Raw genomic sequence first — 23378 nt, 5'->3', positions numbered from 1 at the left:
CCATTAAGGCAAACTCTTTTAACATGTTGCACTATGTATCTGGCTTGAGGAAATAATGGGACTGACAAAAAAAATTACATCTTTTTTAAGAATGATCAACAAGAATGCCAAAGGTTCCTGTACATCCCCCATGGTAGAACAAAGTAAAAAGTGACAGTGAGATGCAAAGTAAGTTACTGCGATGGAGTAAACAAGGATATGCTTCCTAGACTATAAGTTAATGTACATAAATGTAGTACTAGGGAAAATGAGCAATGCCAGCATCATTTTTAGCAATAATAAAGCTTATCCCCTTACCATGATGGTGTCTAATTAAAAATATAAATGACAATTTGTGTTTTCTTCAAAGCAGTTATTTAATAAAACATTTTCAAAGATTCCTCAATAATTTTCCATATAAAATATCTATTTTCCAAATGAGTTAGCTTTGAAACACATTAAAATTTCATGCAATAGCATCAACTTGATGCCCAAAATTAATGGACCTTAAAATGTTGTGAATTTTACATGAACAGATTTTAAGAAAAGTATCTTCAACTTCTCTAAATGCTTATTTTTCTAAAAAGTATCAACATTTCCTTAACAGATTGCAATTGGATGAATTTGGACAGCAATTTTAAAGCCATAACAAAAGGTTTTTTTTGTCAATATCAATCACGAATTACCTAAAGCTACTAGTGTAGTAGTTAGAAATACAAAGGGAGGAAAGGAGGAAGTTGTATCACTGAAAAGTAATTTACTTTTTCTATTTTTTACTCTTTTTAATGTAGCAGTCTTTTTTATTATTTTCCTATCTTTGTATATTTTCTTTGTATTTATTCTCTTTGTACTTCAACAATTAAATACAGATTATAAAAACAAATTAGCTATAATGTGTGCATTTCAATAAAACAGGGTTTTGGTGGAGAGAAGCACTCAAGAATAGCAAGAGAACATCCAAGTTTGAGGTATTGATTACGTTGCATGTCTAAAACACTCATTCACTCTTGTGCAACAATGCAGTATTTTAAGGCCCAACTACATAAAACAAAATCTGTTGTGCAGATTATGCAACTGGTTACAGCTATTAAAATGGTAACACTGTCTCTTTGTTTAGGCTTGTTGGATATGAATATGATTTTCTGTAAGATCAGAATAAGCAATTTTTAGGAAGCTGATGGCAGTTTAGGCAAATGTTTCAAAGCATTCCAGATAATATTGTTATGATGCAATGTAAGACATGCAAAATTTGAAATAATTCTAATCCTAATCCAAGCATAATGTTTAATTATCTATGACCTTAATTATCAAGCATGTGATGGTAGTTTTTAATCAAGAGATAATAGTTAAAAAATAAAAACAGGTTTCACTATAACAAGACATGCTGGAAAATGCAATTTCATAGGATAATGATTTTACCAAAAATTACTACTGTTGATAATTTTAGTAATATTTGAGCAGTTGATCAAGTATTTATTTTGAGTTTCTCTATTCTGTATTGTATTCTGTATTATTTATAACTTGGATTGAGTGTTCATATTTGGGTAGGTTCCTGTTTGTACACATATTTGGGCACAACTCTAAATAGAAGTTGGAATTATTCAGATTTCTTGTGTTCTTCAGTAACAGAGAGTACTTTTCTTCTCTGATGTAACAGATGAAAATACAGCTGAGGGAAGACTGAAAAACAACAGAATTGGGTAATTATAAATAAAGAGTTTTATATATGCACATTTTGATTAGTTTCATATATTCAAAGGCTCTCACACAAAGACATTGGTATCTCAAAAGTTGCATTTTTGGTCCCTTTCAATATATCAGGGTAAAAAACTACCCAGGAAACACTAATTAGCTAAACAGTTTGTCTTTGGACACCTTTCATTTCAATATTCAATTAATTGCATTTTTCCTCTATGACAGACTATAATATGCTTAAAGTACAAGCAATACTTAGTCCTAGTATACCCTGCAGAAGTTATTTAATTAATAAAACAAGTCAAATCAAAAAGAAAATGATAGCTACTAGTTTCAATATTCAGAAGTTAAACTGTCCTTCTTTCCTCTACTTCCTTTTCTTTCCATTATTCACTTTTCTTTGGACACTGTAAATATACCCTTCTTTCAAAAAAAATCAGTATCTCACAAAAACAATTATCTCATTCTTGATGTAACAGCTGCAGAAAGTTTCTGTTCAAATAGTTTCTGCTTCTTCCCATGAAAAAGCACTGCTTTGATAAGATTTATGCTTCAATTACAGCACAATACAATAAAAATGCTGCTGTCTAATATCGTATCTTCTTCTTTTATGCCTTTGAGACAGTGCTGACTCCTGGGGGTTGCCTTAGAAAGATTTTCAGAGATCGTATCTTCTAGTAACAGAAACATTAAATTTGCAACTTTTGTTGTTCAATCAGTGCACCGATTTCTTTCTAAATCTAGGAAAACAGATGACAATGGGCTAATCCTCCTGATTCTGATATGGACTGCTTACTAAGGGCACATCTTCAAAGAGCAGGTCCCACCTTGCTGCCAGTTGCTTTTGAAGAAGAATGAAGTGAAATCAAGTGGTCCAGCAGAAAAGAGATGTTCCGCTAGGAACAAGGGCATGGGGCTACCCTTGAGGAGCATTTGGAAGCTACAATTGGTCCAAAATGCAGCAGCGCAGAAAATTTCGGAGGACTCTAGTGTGGCACATGAAACACTACTCTTAAGTGGGTTGCACCAGTTACTGATCTGTCCCTGGGTGCAATTCAAAAAGTGTTGGTTACTACCTTTAAAGCCCTTTGTAGTGTGGGTCCAGCATACCTGCGGAATTGACTTTCCCCGATGGGATTCGCCCATCCCATTTGTACTGGCAGAAGAGGCTACTACAGATCCCGTCAGCCAAGGCATTCCACTTGGTGAGATCCAAGAAAAGAGCTTTTTCTGCCATGGCTCCTGCTCTTTGGAACATCTTGCCATAGGAGGTAAGACCTGTTCCTCTCTTTTATCCTTCAGGAAAGTCCTTAAAAGCTGGCTCTGCAGACTGGCATGGGGCTTGTAGACTGGTCTCTCTAAAAACTGTTTTGTTTTGTTTTTTGCACAAGCGCTTTACTTGGTAAGTGTTACACAGCCCACTGCCTCATTCCACTCTGCCAATCTCAAGCATTGTGTAACCTGTCCCAGCCTTCCACAAAGCCTGTCCCCTTCCTTTTTCCACAAAGGAAAGCCACCCTCATGCTCCCTTAATGGTGACTTTCCTTGGCCACCCTCAAGGGAGTATGTGCATGGATGGGGAGTCGGGTCTCCAACTATAGGGAGAACAGTCTTGCAAAGCTGTTGTTTCTGGTGAACAAGAGAAAAGCAAAAACATCACTTCAAACAGTTCAATTGTTATAGATGGGTAACATTATAAGTTGATATATTTTTTATTTAACTTGATATTTATTCTATCACACCAGGATGGCCATGAGGGAAGGAGGGAAACATTCTTGATGTCATCCAGAAATAGGTAATAAACGCCTGCTGGACAGTGCTGCCTTTAATAGCAGCAGCAGGAGCTGCTGCTTACTCACCCTTGAGGCATGAGGTAAAAATAATGTGTTTTTTTTGGGGGGGGGGGGGGCATCAGTTTTGAAAAGGAGATGCTTTCCTGGCTTTTCAATGGTGGAAGGGAAAAACCATAAATGGGGCTGCGAGGAAGAGCCCAATGTGAAATCTGCGTAGCCCAGCTAATGTGGAAAGTTGCCAGAACAAAATGCAGGAAAGAGAGATTTAGTGAAGAATTTTGTATATTTAACAGATGTGTAGATTTTCCATGCAGGGCTGACAGTTCTGAGCTTAAGCAGGTGATCATTATAACAACTGTTGCAGAAACCCCCTTCACAGGAACTGTATATTTATGTTCACTGTGGTAATCTTAAAACATGCAAGAGCCAAGGTGGCGCAGTGGTTAGAGTGCAGTACTGCAGGCCACTTCAGCTGACTGCTAACTGCAATTCGGCGGTTCAAATCTCACCGGCTCAGGGTTGACTCAGCCTTCCATCCTTCCGAGGTGGGTAAAATGAGGACCCAGACTGTGGGGGCAATAATGCTGACTTTGTAAACCACTTAGAGAGGGCTGAAAGCCCTATGAAGCAGTATATAAGTCGAACTGCTATTGCTATTGCTACATAGTCATACAGGTTGGTGTAATGGTTAAGAGGCAGAACTGGGATTACTAGTTGATTTTCAACCAGAGAACCTTATTGGATGATTGGGGTGTATTTTCCACATAGAATTCTATTATGGGACAACTCCCAGAAGTCAGGTCTGAAAATTATCCTGCCAGCTTTTTTGCAAGAATACCAACACACAAAATCTTTAACTGCAAAAGATTACAAATATTTTGAAATTGTTTTAGATACACATGAGGCAAGAAAATATGAACTGAATTTGCACTTACCTGGAATGTAAACAAGTATAACCAGGATCAGAAATGTGTAGTAGTCAAATGAAAAATTATATTTGTTAGGTAAACTAATAGAAAATAAACCAGATCGCTTGACAAAGGGCAGAGCAGCATACACTGTGAGCATTTCTCCAGTAACTCCCATTGGATATAGTATGATGAATAAAGTATACCTACAAAAACAAAACAAATATTCACATAGAGATAAAAGTCAGAGAGGCAATTCTAGACATACTTATTGAAATTTCAATGACTTAAAGATACCCCCATTTCATAACCAAATCATTATAAAATTTCTTATAATTGATTAATTATACCTTGTTTGAGGATAAAATATTCAAAGTTAAATTTAATAAACTGCATTTTTTTTCATTTCTAGGAATTCAGGGTATAATCTAATACATATTTACTTGGATAAACTTTCATTAAAAACACTGGGAACCTCTAGAACAAAAACAGAACTGCTTCATAAGTATAGATTGTTGCTTCAGTAGGATTCTGCAAAGGATTTCCTGGACATTTCCTTAATCAAAAATAGCAAGACAGTTGAAAGAGGGGACAAACAAAGAAAAGGGGGAGAGAGAGACATATGAAGACAAATTAAAGAGCCATTTGACAGGTTAAAAATAAATGAAAGGAAAAGGAGTCCAGTATATAGAAAAGAAAAACGGGTGGTCCTTGAGAAAAGTTAACTCTTCTGCAAATAAGTAAGGGATACTTTTAAATAGAAACAGCTTGGAAACTACAGCACACTAACTGGCTATATGCTTATGTGCTTTACCAATTATTACTGCAAAATAAAAATGCAATTGCTCATCAACTAGTTCTCTGAATATGCAAAAGAAAGAAAATAATGCCCCCTCCATGCACTCTTCTCCCCCCCCAAGTATTCATGCACATGCCTTATTAAGCAAAATGGATCCAATTCTATTGACTTTCTTCCTTTGCAAGCACATAAAACAGCAACAATCCTAATGCCCCTTCTCCTATCTTATACTTAATTGTAGGAAACTGAAAGGGGAGCAAAGGGTCTTTTGAAACCCAATCAAAACACGACTTCTCCAAGTCCTACAGCACCCAGATGTTCTTAATGATCTTCAAAGTCAGAGCAATTCTAAGGCAGTCAAACACATTTCCTATGCAAAAGGCTTTAGATGCAAATCATTTCAACTTCAAAACTCCTTATCTGAAATGGTAAATGGGCTGTTCCAATCTTTTTGGAAATATTTTACATTGGAATAGAGGTAGTCCTCAAGTTATGATGGCAATTGGGACTGATCTTGCTAAGTGACATGATTATAAAGTGCAACAACACATGACCATGTTACTTAGTAACAGTATTTTGGGCCGTCCTGGTTGCCATTATTAAGTGAGGACCTCATGTGACCGAGTCTTCTGATTTCCTGCTGGCTTTCCCACTGACTTTATTCGTAGAAAACCAGCAAGAAATGTCAGAAATCACGATCACATTACTGTGGCTAACGGCAATCTTGTAATCACAAACCAGGTACTCAGTGCCAAAATCATAATCATGTGAGCATGTGGATGCTATAATGGCCAGTACCCAAGAAGCGATTGCAACTTCTTGTTCAGCACTGTGGCAAGTTTAAATGGTTGTTGGATGAATGGTTGTAGTCTGAGGACGCTCTGCTCCTGAGCTTGAAACATTACATTACAAAATATTTAGAATATTTAAACATTTCACATCTGAAACAGTATTTCCATGCTCAAAATAGGTCCTTCAAATCCAAATGCTTTTCATTAAATTCTTTCCTTACATAAAGTACCTAGTGTCTGTTTCTCTTCTGCTTCATTGAGCTACTGTTTCTTAAACTGATAATTATTAAGTATTTAATCACCTTACCTGGCCCACTTGATAAAATAAGGAAGATGGTTCAGTAAACTAAATGTGTAGAAAGAGTAACGGACGATCTCTGTGATCGTCCAGGCGACGACAAAAAGAAGGATGCTATCTTCACTTTGCACCTATAAAAGATAAATGCTGCTGTTGAAAGTGGGAAATAAATTATATATCTAATCTAAAATATCAATCCGTGCTTATATTCTTTCACCCCAAGCATGTGAATCATACCATACAAATCAGGCAACATGAGGCTTCGGCATAACCATCCTTCCAATGATTTCAAGCTTTGCACATATAATCACACAGATTCATTCTTCATTATTGTTTAAAAGCCATCTCAATTCTCCCTCCAGAACAGACTACAGGAAAGTGGTAGGTTTAAATTGATTTTTGCCTCCCCCATTAATAAACACTGAAACGGAGTCTTTTAGAAAATAAGAAATGTTGCACACATGATTCTTCGTTTTTAAAATACCAACTTCTGATTTGTGCTATTACTCTAAAATGAAATAATTAAAAGACAGCAAATTCAGCAGAAAGAAGGAGTCTATGTAATGCATTGTTGTAAAGAATTCTGGGTGACTTCAGAGGGGTGACTTCAACACAGCTCCTAGCTCTACCAGTCAAAAGATACTGGATGGCTATTCTGTATTTGTTTAACTGATTTTCTATAATAAGAAAAGAAAGAAATTGGATGAATAAAAGGAGGGTTCAAGTAGAAACATTCTTAAGAATCCCTGTAAAACTTTGATTTAGAGGCAATTAAATAATAAAAGCTTCATCTGGAAACTATTTCGGTTGTATTATAGAAAAGGATAAAGATTAGGAGAAAATTACATCTTTGGACTCGACGTCAGTAACATTTATTATCTTTTGGGAATTGCTGCACATTCAGATGCAATGGCTCAGGTGTACAAAAAAATTGCATCATTTCACAAATGCATGATTCACTTAACTGTAGTGATTTGCTTAACAGCCATGGCAAAATTAAGAACACGGGGGCAGAATTTCAGAAGGAGGGATGTTCAAAAGTAATATCATAAAGTATTACAATTACTTCATAGACAGTGGTGGAAGCTTGGAACCAACTTCCAGCAGAGGTAGTCAGTCAGTCACTAGTAACTGAGTTAAAACATTCTTCTGATAAACATATGTCCATCATCTGGTAAAAATTAAAAATAAATAAAACATTAAAAATAAATAATTAAAAAGAAAACAGACTTGTGTCAGGGTTCCAAGTAACATCCCTAACGAAAGAAGACTCTGAGGCTTGAGTTTCCTCAAAGTTCCATTTTATTAGAGATGTCACATTGGCACATCAGGGAAAACCCGAATCTGAAAGTTTCTAGGTTTTCCCCACCAAAACAAAAGTTCAAGTCCCTGCCCAGCACCCACATGTCCATCACATGTTCCAATCCCAACTGGAGATGCCTCCCAGTCATGCCATTCCAGGTGCAGGGCAAGATATCCTTGACTCTCTGAGAAATAAATGTTATTTTGACTAAATCTATCCCACTCCATATAATCCCCCTCCCCAGTTTCCCATAGCAATAAATGTAGCAGGCCTGAAGGCCCAATGCAAAAAATGGCTTCCAGGCCTGACAATTTGATAGACTGCTAGGTTTTTTTCTGTTGCAAGTTTTCTATGTTTCTAAAAAAAAGGTTGCAAAATGAGACATGACTCACTTAATAACTGCTTTGCTGAACAATTGAAATTCTGGTCCTGATTGTTTATTGTAGGACTACTTGTATTGAAACTCTCCTGCAGGGAACCTTAACCATGTTACCTTAACCAAGGTAAGAGAGCCAAGGTGGCGCAGTGGTTAAATGCAGCACTGCAGGCTACTGCTAGATCAGCAGTTCAGCGGTTCAAATCTCACCGGCTCAGGGTTGACTCAGCCTTCCATCCTTCCGAGGTGGGTAAAATGAGGACCCAGATTGTTGGGGGCAATATGCTGACTCTCTGTAAACCGCTTAGAGAGGGCTGAAAGCCCTATGAAGCGGTATATAAGTCTACTGCTATTGCTAAAACCATGTTCTTTGTTATGGTCTCTGTAACATACATATGAGGAATCAGCCAGATAATCTATCAGAAAGAAGGGGACAGCTAAAATAAAAACTGGGGTGGGGGAGGAGTGAGCCTTGCCAATCCCATCTTGTTGAAATTGAAAGTTCAATTGATACTGCCAAATTAATTAGGAAGGCTGAAACTAGGAGAATAAATGAAAGATCTTGGATAAAAGCGTGCTCCCACAAAAAACTGCTAAGATGAGCAAACCTATGTTATATAATGAAGTCTCATTAATTGTTTTAATGTTCAGTATTTCTACATGAATATGACCTAAAACATGAATATTGAAAATTCAAATAGGTTCATAAACTTTTAAGCACCATTGTAAGTGGCCTCGAACTTTTATAGTCACTTAACTGAGATCAAAGAAAGGATTAAGAGCTGCCATCACTCTTCTTCAAAAACACTGAAATGAAACTGAAATACCTTGCTTTGTGCTAACATAGGAAATGAACAAATGTGGGATTCTTTTAGAAAGGATATGTTTCTGCTGAAGCAAAATGCAACAGACTTCCTAGTGTCAAGGGCATGCAAAAAATGCTGAAGGAGAGGTGTAGATCTATGAAAAAAAACCAGTTATTCGTGTAGATGACATTCTGACACTCCTTTATGCAAAAGGGAAACAACTGGTCATTTAGTCCATGTTTTTAAAAAAATCAAAATTAGAGTTGTATGAACAGAAAGGTTTACTGGTACTATATGTCATTCCAACATGGAGAGAAGGCAAAGCAATCTTGCAAGTTTATTATGTCTCAATAAAGTATCATTCTACTCTCCCTGAGAAGTCTGTTTCCTGATCTACCTTGTAAGGTTGACATCAATTTGGTAGACCAGATTATGTTTTACTTCAGGAGCTTGCCTGTGTATCTTCTCTTATGGTCTTGTTTCCCTGGGATTTAGGGAATGTTTTAGCCCTCTTTGTTTATGTAATTGTTGTCTGTTTCTCTCAAGACTCCCTCACTGATTCTTGGACAGCTCTCCCTCTGAAATAGATTCAATATGGAAGATATTTGGGGAATAGAATTTACAGCTGGTTATCTCACCAATGCATTCTGATAGTACAGAATAAGAGGAATGGAAGAAAGAATTGAGGGAGGAACCTTATCACTTAGTACCAATAAAATTGGGTTGAAGAAGAGTGTTCTAAGGTAATAATTGGCTGATGCAGACAAAACACCACTATATAGACTCTACCAGGGCAGAGAAGATGAATGGGATTGTTCTCTCTATGAAAAATAGCTCAAATGACATCATACAAGTAACCATGTGATAATGTTTGAATAAAGAACAATGCTTTACGATTGGCTTCTGTGCTAGAAAAGAACAGTCAATGATTCTACTTTTCAAAAGAATACTCTGCCTAAAGTGATCAATATTTTATATCAATGATATTGCTGTTAATAATACAAAAAGAAACTTCAGTTTAAGGAGACACCTGCGTTTTCAGAAATATGTCAATTAGCAAATTACAGGTTCTAATTTCTTGCAGTGTTAAATACATTGATTGTAGTATCATTTCATTAACTATGCATCATGCAGAGAGAAGAGACTAATATCCCTCACTTTGCTAGTATTTACTGAAAAAGCTTTGATTTGCACTTAAATCTTCCCTCTGTGCTATTATTTTTTTAAAAAAAAACTTCATACATGACTGCAGACAGTACATTTCATGTCCTATTAAACTCTCATAAGTATTTTATCTTATGTCAACTACTGCCACCTACTGGGCATATGATAAACACTATTTTGCATTCCATTCTTCCAATGACAAGATTCTTCCAATGACAAGAGTAATGAACTAAACAATGGCTACTCAAGATCGGTTAATGACTGGAAAACCATTTTCAGCATCATTCAAAACTAATAGAGTATTGGAGTTACTATAAATAATTAATGCTGCTATACTAACAAATAATTCATAGCTTAAAATGAAACACAGCTATCCCTCCATCTACAATCAATAGTTGGTTTATTTCTCTCCAATATCAGGTAAACAAATATTCTTTCTTTCAAAAATAGTCCTCAGTAAGGAATTCTTTCTTTCAAAAATAGTCCTCAGTAAGGAATTCATTCTTTACTGTTGCACAAATAAAGAAAAACAATAAATCTATCAAAATTTAAACATATTTATTTATTTTACTTATTTCTATTCTGATTTTAAAAAAAACCTAGTGGCTTACACCAGAGGTTCCCAACATGGGGCCCAGGCCCCACAGTGAGGCAATTTGAACCTTGTTTAAAGAAAGTTAATAGCCTTTTAGGTTCCCTCCCTGTGAGTAGAGTTCACATTTTGAGAAAAGTAAAAATTATATGTTTATATTTATACAAACCAGTTAAAACATCTATAGCACAAAGTTCTCAGTAAGAACAATAAAACAGTACCCACCAAATATAAGAATGAACATAATAAAAATAGTAGTTTCAAATTGTGTGATAAAATCAGGGGAAGGATCTCCGAAACAATTCTGTCTTTAGTAGCTTCCAAAATGTCAACTGGGAGGGGGTTAGCCTAATCTCTGCTGGGAAGCTGTTGCACAATATTGGTGCTGTCAAAGAAAGGCAGAACCCTCCCATTCTCAAAAATATCTCTCTTTGGTCAGTTCGGGCCAGTAGTGGTTGGAGTAGGTGATCATATAGCTATTGTGTTGTAAATAATAAAGGGCTTTAGAGGTTAAAACTAACACCTTAAATTGTATCTGGAAAACTATTGGGAAAACTTTGTCTTATTTGCTGATGATATTGGAACACATGAAGTATACTGCTCATTTTGGACCAACTTTGGACTAACTTAAAGTAGTCTTTAAGGCCTAAGAGTCCATTATACTCATCCAATCCAACTGGATGGTGATGATAAGCTCTATTTAGGTGCTCCTGCTACAGGTAGGATCACAAATGGTACACTAGCTAGAGCCATGAGTCCAGAAGGTATCAATTCATGAACTTGCTCTCTCTGATAGGTTGTGTTTGCTCATCAAGAAACACTTCTGATGGTGACAGAGAATCTTAATGTATCAACACCAACTCTGACTTGCCATGATCGCACTTCAGTCTATTCTCTCATCCCAGATTCCCATAGCCTACAGGAACTGGTAAGTAACATTACCAGTATCTCTTTCTCAATTGATACTAAGCATCAAACCATCAGATGATCTCTCCCAGCCGATTCATGTAGATGTTAAATAGCAGGGGACAGAGGGATGACCTCAGTCTAGAGCAGCGCTTCTTAACCTGTGGGTCGGGACCCTTTGGGGATCGAACGATCCTTTCATAGGGGTCGCCTAAGATCATTGGAAAACACATATTTTTGAAAAAATATGGAAAACATAAAATAATTTTATGGTTGGGGGTCACCATAACATGAGGAACTGTATTAAAGGGTCACGGCATTAGGAAGGTTGAGACCCACTGGTCTAGAGCATCTACACAACAAAGGTCACTCAGCTAGACTCTCCTCCCCCACCATCACAGGTTGGAACTGTCCACTGAGGAAGAAAAAGAACCAAAAGAAACAACACCTATCCCAAATGTTTGCAGACAGTCCAATAAGATATCATGATTGATGGTATTAAAAACTGCTGCTAGTTCCAATAAATCAGGAGGGATAGATTACCCCCATTCAAGTCCTGACAAAGCTCTTCTAAGAGAGTGGCCAATGTTGCCTCAATACTAAACCTGGAAGCAGTACCCTGAATGAAAAAGTTCAGGTAATCTTCAAGAGAGCTGCATACTTGTTCTGCTAACATCAGCTCAATAACTCCCACAAAAAAAGTCTCATCCATATTATTCCATATTATTATTAGAGACAATAATCTTAGCATTGCAAACTTTCAACATGCGTAGCCATGACTGGAAGTTTTGCTCAATAACATTTGAAAGGGAGATTCATTTGCTTTTTGAGTCTTTCAGCAATACCAAGTTATTTATATATTTATATATTATTTATATATTTATATATTTATATTATATATATATTGCTAAGAAGATTAGTTGTCAAGGTATGGATTAAACTAGATTAAATTGGTGAAATCTCAGTTTTTAAAACTGAGTATAGAGATCACTGGGTTCATTCTGCCATGTACATCATAAATTGCCCATCAAAATAATACGCAGAAAGCTAATGACATATCAGTGTTCTGAATAAGAGCTTTATAGTACTGGACACCAAGCTTTTCCCACCAACTAAAGAATCTGAGAATAATGTAAAGATATTAAAGTTAACACATCAAGGAAACAAAATATACCGAAGTCTGATTAACTACTAGTTTGCAATACCCTTGAATGTTGGCATATTGTCTTCAATCTGACATACAAAGTTTTGGCTTTAATTCACATTTGCTTGCCATACTGATTTAAAGGGAAATCATACAAGGCACCCCTATCTTTGAGTCACTTATCTTTCCTAATGAAAAGTAAGAAAACAGGATTTAAATTAAAGATTTGGCAGGTTTTTCCTCTTGAATTCCACTTTTGAAAGAGGGAGAAAAGACAGGCGAAGTTAACAATGTTATCCTCTTAGTAGAAAAAGCACATTCTTCAGGCATCATTGGACTCATGCAATTAATATTAGCACTAAAAATCATCCAAGAAAACATTAGAAGAACAATCTGCTATCATATATTTGATACCAAAACAGATAATCCCTTCATTAGACTGGCAAATAAGGTAAGATAGTTTTATTTTGTTTCAGAGAAAATTATATTCAAGAGAAATCTGAACAAAATTATTAACTCTCTCCCTAAAAGACTTGAAAAAGACATAGAAGATTTATGCAAGAGATCAAACACATGCATCTTACAACATCCTCAATAGTTGAACTTGTTCAAAGAACTCAGGTATGTAGACAGCCTTTCAAAAGAAATGTAGAATGCTTTCGTAACAATGCAAGTAACTATTTTTTCAAAGAAAACAATACATCCTTTCAACTAGCCTGGGCTGCTTAGATAATCAATAAAATTACACTTACAGCTACAATTTTAATTTTGGATGTTTGTGTTCTATTTTTAAGTTCCTACTTTGCTATAGTTAAGAGATTGGGATTATTTCCAATCTTATGTTTAAATTATATTAGAACTACAACTATGTACAGGGCGGGGCATAACCTTTTCCTAGGGGGTCACAGCGACACTTGTAATAACAACACAAATAATTCATACACCATTCGAAAGCCCATCAAAAACTGAGTTTATTGACACGATTTAATAGTCAGTATGACCACCATTAGCCCTTCGAACAGCATTCAAACGAGGTGGATAAGAACACAACAAATCTTCAAACAGTTCCGTTCGATTTTCCAGATTTTTCAACACAGTTTCCAAATTCATTCTCAAAGTTTCAACCGAAACAAATTTAACATTTAATAGCTCATTCAATTCAGTTTTTTATGGGCTTTAAAATGAGGTGTCGCGGAAGTTGTAAACTGCTGTCGATCTTGCTGTGACCCCCTAGGAAAAGGTTATGCCCCGCCCTCTGGAAAATCTGGAAAATCGAACGGAACTGTTTGAAGATTTGTTGTGTTCTTATCCACCTCGTTTGAATGCTGTTCGAAGGGTTAAATGGTGGTCATACTGACTATTAAATCGTGTCAATAAACTCAGTTTTTGATGGGCTTTCGAATGGTGTATGAATTATTTGTGTTGTTATTACAAGTGTTGCTGTGACCCCCTAGGAAAAGGTTATGCCCCGCCCTGTATTCCAATGGAATCTACATTATAACTGCTTAAAGGTTTGAAAAACAGATCCTCTCTCAAGTCTTCCAGCAGTGCTACCTGGAAATTGCAAACTAAATTACTTAAAAATATATATATTTTCCTTTATATAGTTTTTAAAATTGGGAGCTGCTCAAAATCACTTAGAAAGGTATCTGGCCATACAACCTTAATAAATAATAATGATAACTTTGGATTATGGAAAATTGGTTGCAATAAATGAAACCAATGAAGTAAAAAATGAAACTGTTCACGTGAATGTTGATTGTGCTTTCCAAACAAGGTATTGGATAATGATTCCTAGTTCTCTTCAACCCTACTGAATCTCACTTGAGATATATTAAATGGCAACAAAATAATGTCTACCAAAAATATTCTAAATTACATGTCCAAAGTGTTGAAATATGACATTAAAATCAACAGCACCGAAAAGTTATTTGTTTACTGCATGTCTACATACACATTTGATATCAGCAAAATAGATTATATAGTGATGTCCATAGTGAACAGAGATAGGAGCTTCATGATAAAGGATGAATAAAATAGTTCAATCTCAACTTACCTCTTTTACACTGTGGGCTATGCCCCATGTCAGAAAAACTCTTGACATGATTTGGAAAGCAGTCAAGACAACAGAAGAAGGAACAATCCCTGTAAAGACAATTTAGATTTAATACATTTTTGAGCTCCTAAACTAGGCCTAAAACAGGGCACGGGGGGACGGGGACGACGACGACGACACAACGTTTGTGTGTGTGTCACGTGCATTGCATTTGTTGTTCGACACATGACAACAAAAAGGTTAGCCATCACTGCTATAGCTGAACCTCAAAATATGGCAAACTATGATTTTCAAGTAATAAATTTGCTAAACGCATGACTAGTTTCCCTTCTGATTATCAGATGCCAGAGCTAAAACAACAGAGGATATTATGTCCCATGTGACATACTTGTATGAGATTCTTAGATGCTGGTGCCAAGCACAGAAAGAAACAAATCACCCAGTAAGACAATTACAACAATAGCCTTTTCAAGTAAACTCGTGTTTATGAAACAGCACTTATCTCAGACAGTAAAGGGACAATGTCATATCTGAATAAATGATGTGAATATTCAACTGCCTGTGTCAGATGAAGGAAATATAAATTTCCCCCCAGAAATTTTATTTTCATGGCACCAATGATTCTTTAGGGACTATAATTGAAATCCAAACATTTCCATTGAAATGTCTGAAGAGCATTAACTAATTAATAACTCTGGAAGAGGCAATATATGAAAGATTTTTCATGTGTAAAACCCATATCTTTCCATAAATCAATATAGTTTAATACTAGTAAAGTGATATCAGTTCTCACCTCTAAACATTTGTGCATATGCAAAGCACTATTTTTAATTCAATTGCATTTCTCTCAATCAACATAATCAAATTTTGCTTTAGATTTTGTCACTGAGTTATTAGATACATACATGTAGAAAGTTTGTTTTTATATAACAAATAATAAACTATGCTAGGTGTTGGAAGTTCCTAGACATCTGGTGACAAATGGGATACTGTTTTCCAACTGTAATAGATTCAGATATTCAGACCCTTGGCCTGAAGCAGAGATCCTTCATGAAGATCCAGTCCACAACTGCACAAATCTGAGACAGCCAAAAGGCATTGGGTGGGGGTGTGGAGGGAAGAGCAGACTACTATCTATGTGGACTAGGCAGAGGTTCAGCATGGCTTATTAAAGGCCATTCTTCCCTTTGGACAATGCTGAGGATAACTTAATTAAAACCCATCTCTTGCCTGTGACTATCCTTACCTTATTAACTCTTCCTTCTCCTTTGGATTCCCTTTCTGACTGGTCTCCATCCCTGTTTGCCTATTTGTCCCAGGACAATGATCTCTCCTCAGAGGTCCTGCAAAATGACTTTTTCCACCTAACTGAAAGCCTAAGTTTGATTATTTCTAGCCTGGCAGTTGAAATAACATGCTCATTTGCTTTCTGGAAGTCAGGTCAGCTATTTTTTTTTTTTAAAGGCAGGGGGGGTGGAGATCACTTTGACTTTCCTTTGATGAAGCCAGAAGAACAGAAAACTGGATCAAATTTTCAACTTGTAAATAAATAGCTTCAAAATGCTGCATTTTATTTTGGCAAACTTTAATGTTTATACCTAACAGTTGTTCCATAAGCAGTATGAAGCAATAGTAGGCCAATTTTTATTATTAAACAATTAACACCATAACAAATGCTATATTTGTTAATGCTAAATTCAATATAAACAATAAACATGACGTTGAAATACCTTCAGTTAGTCTGAATATGCAATTCTTACTTTTGAGAAAACAGTTATATTTGCATGTTCAAATGCATGTTTAAAACAAAAATAAGGAAAACCAAATACTGAGAAACTGGATGTATGTCATACTATATATAATTGCTATTCCTTTAAATGACTGACCACAGAATACAAATAGAATTCCCTCCTTGCCTTCCAAGAAAGATATATTAAATATTTAATTAAAAAACTTACCTACTGCACAGTGCACGATCTAAAAAAAGGCAGAAATAATTAAGACTTCTCACATATTTTTCTTTACTACAATACTATAATTTTTCTTTACTACCACAATCATGATTATGACTAAGAGCATTGTTCTTAAATAGTATTTCCACCAGTCATTGTTATCATAACATGTATCTCTTATCTACTCAATAATAATTGTGTGCAACTTTCATCTCACCAATGACTAAATTCTTCATTTACAATTCTCCTGTACTGAGAAGCCACCTTTTAGAAAACTATATTATTAGAGAAAGATTGACTTATCTCTTTTAAAAGAGATTCTGGGGTTCTCAAACATTTATTCTTCCTTGGGTATGTTCATGAAACAATAATCATTGTCAGATTAGAACTTCCTCCATGAAATAAAGCAATCCCTCCTCTGTTGGCATTATTGGGAAGAGGAGTGAGTGACGTGTTGGAAGATCTGGCAGTTATGTGAGCTTCTTTGAGATATCTGAATCACCTTTAAAAATAATTTAATTTTCTCTGATGAACTATCAATAGAATATTTGTTCTTTATATTGTGATTAAAAAAGCATGAAGTCTCTAATTAAACATTTTTACCAAATATGTCAAATGCCTAAACTTTAATTTCAAAGGAAAACACATTCACTTGAACGTAGTAACTTTATTATTTGTCATTCTTTCTTTGTTGCAACTGATATCATTATGCTTCCTATTATGATTATGTTTTATCAAATATTTTTTTTTCATTTGACAGAATAAACCTTGCAAAAAGATGATGCATTTAAAAGGGATATTAATTAACTCAGCATTACAATATAGAAATAAGTTGAAATGCCTAGGGTAGTGATAGCAAACCTTTTCGGCTTGGTGTGACAAAAAAAAAAAAATCAGAATCTTGACTCTGGTATCCTGAAGAAAAAAAAAGGTCTCTCCAGACCTCATCTTCAGACTGTCCTTTCGTCTCTGGACCCTTTGGAAATTGAGCTATTTCTGACACCTCAGAGCTATTTGAGTTCCAAAGGGTTCAAAGGCCTCTCCAGACCCTTTGAAAGTCATGTGGGGGGGTTCTGCTCTTGCGAGGCCTCTGGAGCCTCAGGAAATTGTATGAAAATGAGAATGTGCAATTTTTGGATGTTTCGGGCTGCACCAGAGCAAGGCCTTTTTGCACAACCTCCAAAGGATTCCTGAAGCCTGGCATGTCACCACCACCTCTTACATAAATTTCATAGATTTGCCATCATCAGCCTAGGGTTTGAAGACTTTCCCTGAGATACACCTACCTCAAGCAAAGCTCCAGTCTGGAAGAATTTCAAAGGCTTTTCTATTGAATGATAGAGTTTATGATAGCTACCCGTTGCAAGGTATGCTCTGACTAAACCAACTGCTATAACAAGCCACCTAGAAGAAAAAGAGATAGGAAAACACAGTGATGTTTTTATTGAAATAGCAATAGCACTTAGACTTATATACTGCTTCATAGTGCTTTACTAAGTGGTAAAGCCCTCTCTAAGTGGTTCACAGAGTCAGCATATTGCCCCCAGCAATCTGGATCCATGCACTATGAAATATTTTAAGAGTAATATACTCTTCTCAAAGTAAGCGATTCAGCATTATATTCCACCGAGACAGAAATATGCTTTACCTGTCTGGTTGCTGAAAAAACTGTGAATTATAGTCTAACAGTTACAACTGCAAAGCTAAAAATGAGCTTCTTTTAAACATTTTAAATAGAAGTAAATAGCACCTGTATTAACTGAAAAATAGGAATAAAACTGAGTCTAAAGCCATTAGGTTTAATCAACTGATAATGATTTGCTCACTTCTCTAACACATAGCTCTCATATGAAGATTACCAATGTCATGCAATGTTGTATGAAGAGCAGAATTAAATATTAAATGTCTCCAAAGAAACAAAGCACAAGTGCACATCATCAAATACATTGTGTTCTACTACTACTTTACTAGCTACTCTTTATTAGGATCCAGTAGATCCAATGAGACTTACCGAGTAATTATATACACTTCAAAGACTCATTTTCTTAGAAAGTTGGCGTTATGCATTGTTTGGTGTTGGTGTTATGCATGTCAGCCTTTTTGGAAAAAAAAATCTTGCAGGACCTGGAAATAGGTGAGTGTCTGCAGGCAAAACCTCAGTGGAAACTAGACTGGGAGTTATTTTAATTTAAAATTACTATGTGAATTATTTAGCAATCTCATAATGAACCAGCTTAGTCACATTCATGGTTATTTATGGCAAAGCACGCATATGGGAAATTTAGGAGGCACAATGTTGTGCTGGCTTTAGATTTCTGCACTTTGGAACTTGAATTCTTTCAAAAGATAAGGTTTTAAAGGTATACGGCTACTGCCTTGAGCAGGAGCTTGACCAGAAGACCTCTGAGGTCCCTTCCAGTCTTATGATTCTATGTTTCTAAAAGCAGAATGTGTTCAGCTGATGTTTGAGATAACATTGCTAGAGAAATCTATTCTACTCAACTTAAAGTGTCACAAAGTTGTTACTGAAACACATCTTTATCTTTAAGAAACATCCACTAATCCCTGGGAAAGTAGAGAGCTCCAGAGGTTTAGAGACAGTTTTGGAATAGATGAAAATGATCTGCAACTTAATACAGACTAGACAGAAACTGATGGTGGGAAAATACATTTTAGCTAGAGCTGTTCATCCAGTTCTGAATGGAGTTGCACACTCTTTGGAAGTTCTAGATCATCATTCCGGGTTTTGCAGGAATTACAAGATTGTGGTATCACATGAAAGCTGTGATAATGACTATACTTGTGGAGTTAGGTTCACTAACATGCTTGCAAACATTTCCCATTTAATATCTTCTGGCCTACAGTCGTAATCTGTCCATGAAGTTTCATATCCTATCTTCTTTTCCCTTTAATTAAATAGACTGAATGGAAAACTAGCACGCTGCAAAGTAAAGTACTGGCTTGTAGATTTACCTTTACAACAATTCTTGTATTGGTATTTGTACACAACTGTTTTTTTAAAATAAGAGTAATTACAGTTTCAAATTTTGTTTAGAAATGTCCACCTAACCAGAAAATAAGGCAAATAATCAGATAATCGATGCAAGGAAAAACTCTTATGAGAAACATTGTTCATAATCAATTTTTCTCACTATCATTCTGCTTCTTCAAAAACTATCACTTATTATTATGAAATTTATTTGCTGCCCATCTTGCAATTCAAAGCAACTCTGAGCAGCTTAGTGACTTAATTTTTATATTGTGCATTACATGCATGGATTAGTGGTGCATCAGCATTGAGAAATATCACCTATTTCTCACCATATGCAAATACATCCAAAGCAAATGATAACTTTAGTTGACAAGCAGTTCTATGACAATGATCACTGAGCAACCTCTTGGCTGTTCTTTCTTTTTAGATAGCAATAAGGTGATAGAATAGTGATATGATAGTGTGATACATCCAAAAAAATGGTTGAAAATGACCCTGATTATACTGAAAGACAACCTGCTGACATTTAGAATGGACACACGAGTTCAAAATTCAACCCATACACACCTCATATATTCTGAGTATGTTCTTACCACATGTATGCTCAATCTTGGGAACCTTAATGTTGTATGTACTGTTGTAAAACAGAAATGTGTAATGTACCCCAAACATATCAGATTCAAATGATTGCTTTATTATTATTAGAGTCCAATAATCATTTGTTAGTGTAATTCTATAGGCAAACAAAAAGAACAAATGTATTTTAACAAACATGGCACATATCTATCTTACATAGTTAAGGTAATGGTTTAAGAAAGTGATGATGAAATAGCCCCAATCAATTTAAGGCGCTAAAAGAAGTTATTCCGCAGATAATCCAAGGCATAATGCAAAACATTGTCATAATTTCTTTGGAAAATGCCAAATGCCCTATGTTAATCAGCATAATACTGCATTTTAGACTTCAAATGCTTTTTAAAAGAAAATCAAGGGCACTACTTATAATTATTTCCAGCTGTTACTGTAAAATCCTAATCCCTCTACTTCAGTGTTTCCCAACCTTGGCAACTTGAAGATGTCTGGACTTCAACTCCCAGAATGCTGGCTGGGGAATTCTGGGAGTTGAAGTCCAGACATCTTCAAGTTGCCAAGGTTGGGAAACACTGCTCTACTTTTCCCCACCCACCAAAGGTGTGCTTTACCTCTTATGTCTCCATCCTTAGGAAAGGAGTCTGCTATTTCTAATGAGAATTGCTTAAGACTTGCCACAGGTGCAAACTGAGGTGACCACAGCATTTCCCAGAGCCCAAGCTCAGCGCTTCAGCCTCCACAATCACCACCCAGCACAACGAGAACACGCCAAGCCTTGAACATTATTACCCCATTAAAAGCATACATGATGATGCATGACAAGGAAAGCTCTTTGGGGTAGCAAAGCATATTAATTATACAATGGCCTCCCGCTTAGAAATAAAATATATATATTTCTTATTCAATCACCAAACTGGGGTCCTCGGTAAGGATCCCAAAGAGAAGAGGCGCCTGCTTATGTGCATCTCCAACCTTTGCCCCGGGTAAAGGCAAAGAAAGGCAGGTTCAAAGGATCAAAAGGCCATTTCGTCCAGGAGAGGGAAGGGAGAGAAGCCAGGGGAGGCAGAGGGCCGCCGGGTTCCCCCAGAAGCGGCCCAACAAACGCCCTCCTTCCGCGCCCCGAAGACGAGCCCACCCACCCGCCAAGAGTGCGCCGGCGCTCGCTCACCCTGCTGTCATGACCACGTTATAAAGGACTAGATAGGCCGTCGCTAAAGCGCCGGGGCCTCTCCGCCCCCGGCCGCCGGCCTGCTGAAGCTGCGGGCTCCTGCTCTCGGAGCCGCTCTCTGACCGGCGGCCGCTCCCGCTGCAGCTGCCGGAGATCGCCATGGCGCCGTTTCAACTGCTTCCCCTGTGCCGGGAGAGCGCGAGGCCAGGCGCGCGAGGCGGAGCTTGAGCGAGGCGGCCGCCCAGGAGGGCCTCGCCTCCCGCGGCGTCACGCGGGCTCGCCTGGGGAGATAGGGAGAGGGGGAATGGGGCCGCCTGGTCTGAGAAGAGCGGCCGAAGGCTGAGCGGCTGCATCGGGAGCCTGCACGAAGAGCGCCGCGTACCTAAGCAGCCGACCGCAGCAGCGCTGTAAATCCTCGCCGTGCGTTTAGGCTGGCTCAGCAAACCGCATTCTTCACCCCCGGTTTGACTCGGATTCGTCCTTCCTTACGACCTTTCCGGCGTCTGTCATTGGACCCTATTTAGTGGACCAATAAGTAACAGAATAACAGAAGGGTTGGAAGGGACCTTGGAGATCTTCTAGTCCAACCCCTGCTCGGGCAGAAAATCCTATACCTTTTTGAGAAAAATGGGTCTCTTCTTGAAAACTTCCAATGGAGGCAAGCCTCACCAGATCCGCGATTTTTTTAAAAAAGAGAAATAATACTTTATCTATTGATGTCTTTGTTTATTAAATGTATGTGCCATCCATCTCTCTTTGCAAAGTGACTCTTGAATGGCAATTGTAAATATTAAAAATATTTGTAGTAGACTTTGCCTGTCTTCCAGGTCTCCCTGATAAGATAGAAACAAGGTGACTCCACTAATTTGCTACAAGGCTGTTATGAATGGACTGGTTTCTCTTGGGTGAGAGCCAGAGACTCTGACAAGTGGTGAAGCTATAATGCCATGGGATGCCTGGCTTTTCCCAGGGATGATGGTGAGGACAATAGGAGGTTCCTTGTCTTTGATCTTCAAGGATTTGGTTTTGGGGATCAAGTTTCAGGGGCCCCTGTGAATTATCTGGATCCTTTTCAGTCAGGATTTAGACCCAGGTATGGGATGGAAACAGTATTTATCCTATTTTGGATAATATCTAGCATAGGCAGGATGGAGGTTGCCTATTGACCTCTCAGCAGCTTTCAATGGACTGGCTCAGGGGATTGGGGTGGGCTGTCTGGTTACCTGGTTTGTCTCCTTTATTTGTGGTCAATTATGGAAAGTGGCAATTAGGAAGGAGAGGCCCACCCTTGGCCACTACTATATGTGGTGCCACATGGTTGAGTGATCTTCCTTTCTTATTGAACATTTCTTTACATGAGGCTGTTTGGTGAACTTGTCCTTTGCCATGGGGTGAGTTATCATGAGCATGCAGAATGCGGATATATTCCTGGTGAATTAAATGAAGCCATGAATGTCTTATCCCAATGTCTGGAGGCTACGATGATGGACAAAGGCTTCAGCTGAACTCTGGCAAGAATGAATGGGCCTACTGGTTCTAGGACTATGCCACATCTGGTGTTCATTGTGCTGGCATTGCCCTGATTTAATGGGATATATGAATGACCTTGGGGAAAGAGATGAAGAGATGCTGCCGAGGAAACAATCAGAGAGGGACGAACCCCCAGTAATATAGCAGTCAGAGAATGACACTTAGAAAGGATCTGCCCTAATAGATTGAGCAGTTAAAAATGGAGGCAGTAGTTTGTACTTTCAGAGTTGCAAGATTCTGTCCACATAACCTTACACAATAAAGTAGAATTCATTCATTCAGTCCTGTTTCCTGTCTGGTTTATCTGCGAGGGCTGACATCCAGATAGACTTGGTATACAATTTGAGGGTCCTAGCCCCACAATTCCTACTAAGAAAACAAAAACAAATGGCAGTTGTGGCACCGCTTTGTAATTGTGCACCAGTTGTCCTCTTTCCCGAGTCAGTTGTGCTCACAATCGCTCATGCCCCGGCCACCTTCAGATTGCGAAGGGAGCAGGTTATCTGAAGGACTGTCTCTCCATGACTACATCAGC

At 37.3% G+C, this 23378-nt stretch overlaps 1 protein-coding gene across 2 annotated transcripts; it reads right to left on the bottom strand.

The window, feature by feature from the left end:
* Positions 1-1249: 1249 nt before the first annotated feature.
* On the bottom strand, positions 1250-21528 carry HACD2 (3-hydroxyacyl-CoA dehydratase 2). 2 transcript variants are annotated; one of them, XM_014071519.2, is made up of 7 exons: positions 21314-21528; positions 17849-17966; positions 16569-16587; positions 14611-14699; positions 6273-6394; positions 4403-4581; positions 1250-1659 (listed from the first exon to the last, which is right to left on the bottom strand). In XM_014071519.2, the coding sequence occupies exons 1-7, from the start codon at positions 21472-21474 to the stop codon at positions 1577-1579; spliced, it is 771 nt and encodes a 256-aa protein (XP_013926994.2). In that variant the 5' UTR covers positions 21475-21528; the 3' UTR covers positions 1250-1576. The 2 variants fall into 2 exon arrangements, with proteins under 2 accessions (XP_013926994.2, XP_087567922.1); XM_087711796.1 differs by lacking the exon at positions 21314-21528 and adding an exon at positions 20757-20773.
* Positions 21529-23378: the final 1850 nt, after the last annotated feature.

This window comes from Thamnophis sirtalis, unplaced genomic scaffold (genome assembly GCF_051295495.1).
Source record: "Thamnophis sirtalis isolate CommonGarterSnake01/CBP01778 unplaced genomic scaffold, rThaSir2_p1.2 scaffold_1, whole genome shotgun sequence".
In the NCBI taxonomy this organism is placed as follows: domain Eukaryota; kingdom Metazoa; phylum Chordata; class Lepidosauria; order Squamata; family Natricidae; genus Thamnophis; species Thamnophis sirtalis.
The sequence above is the reverse complement of the archived record's forward strand: the minus strand, read 5'-3'. Positions and strand labels throughout refer to the sequence as shown.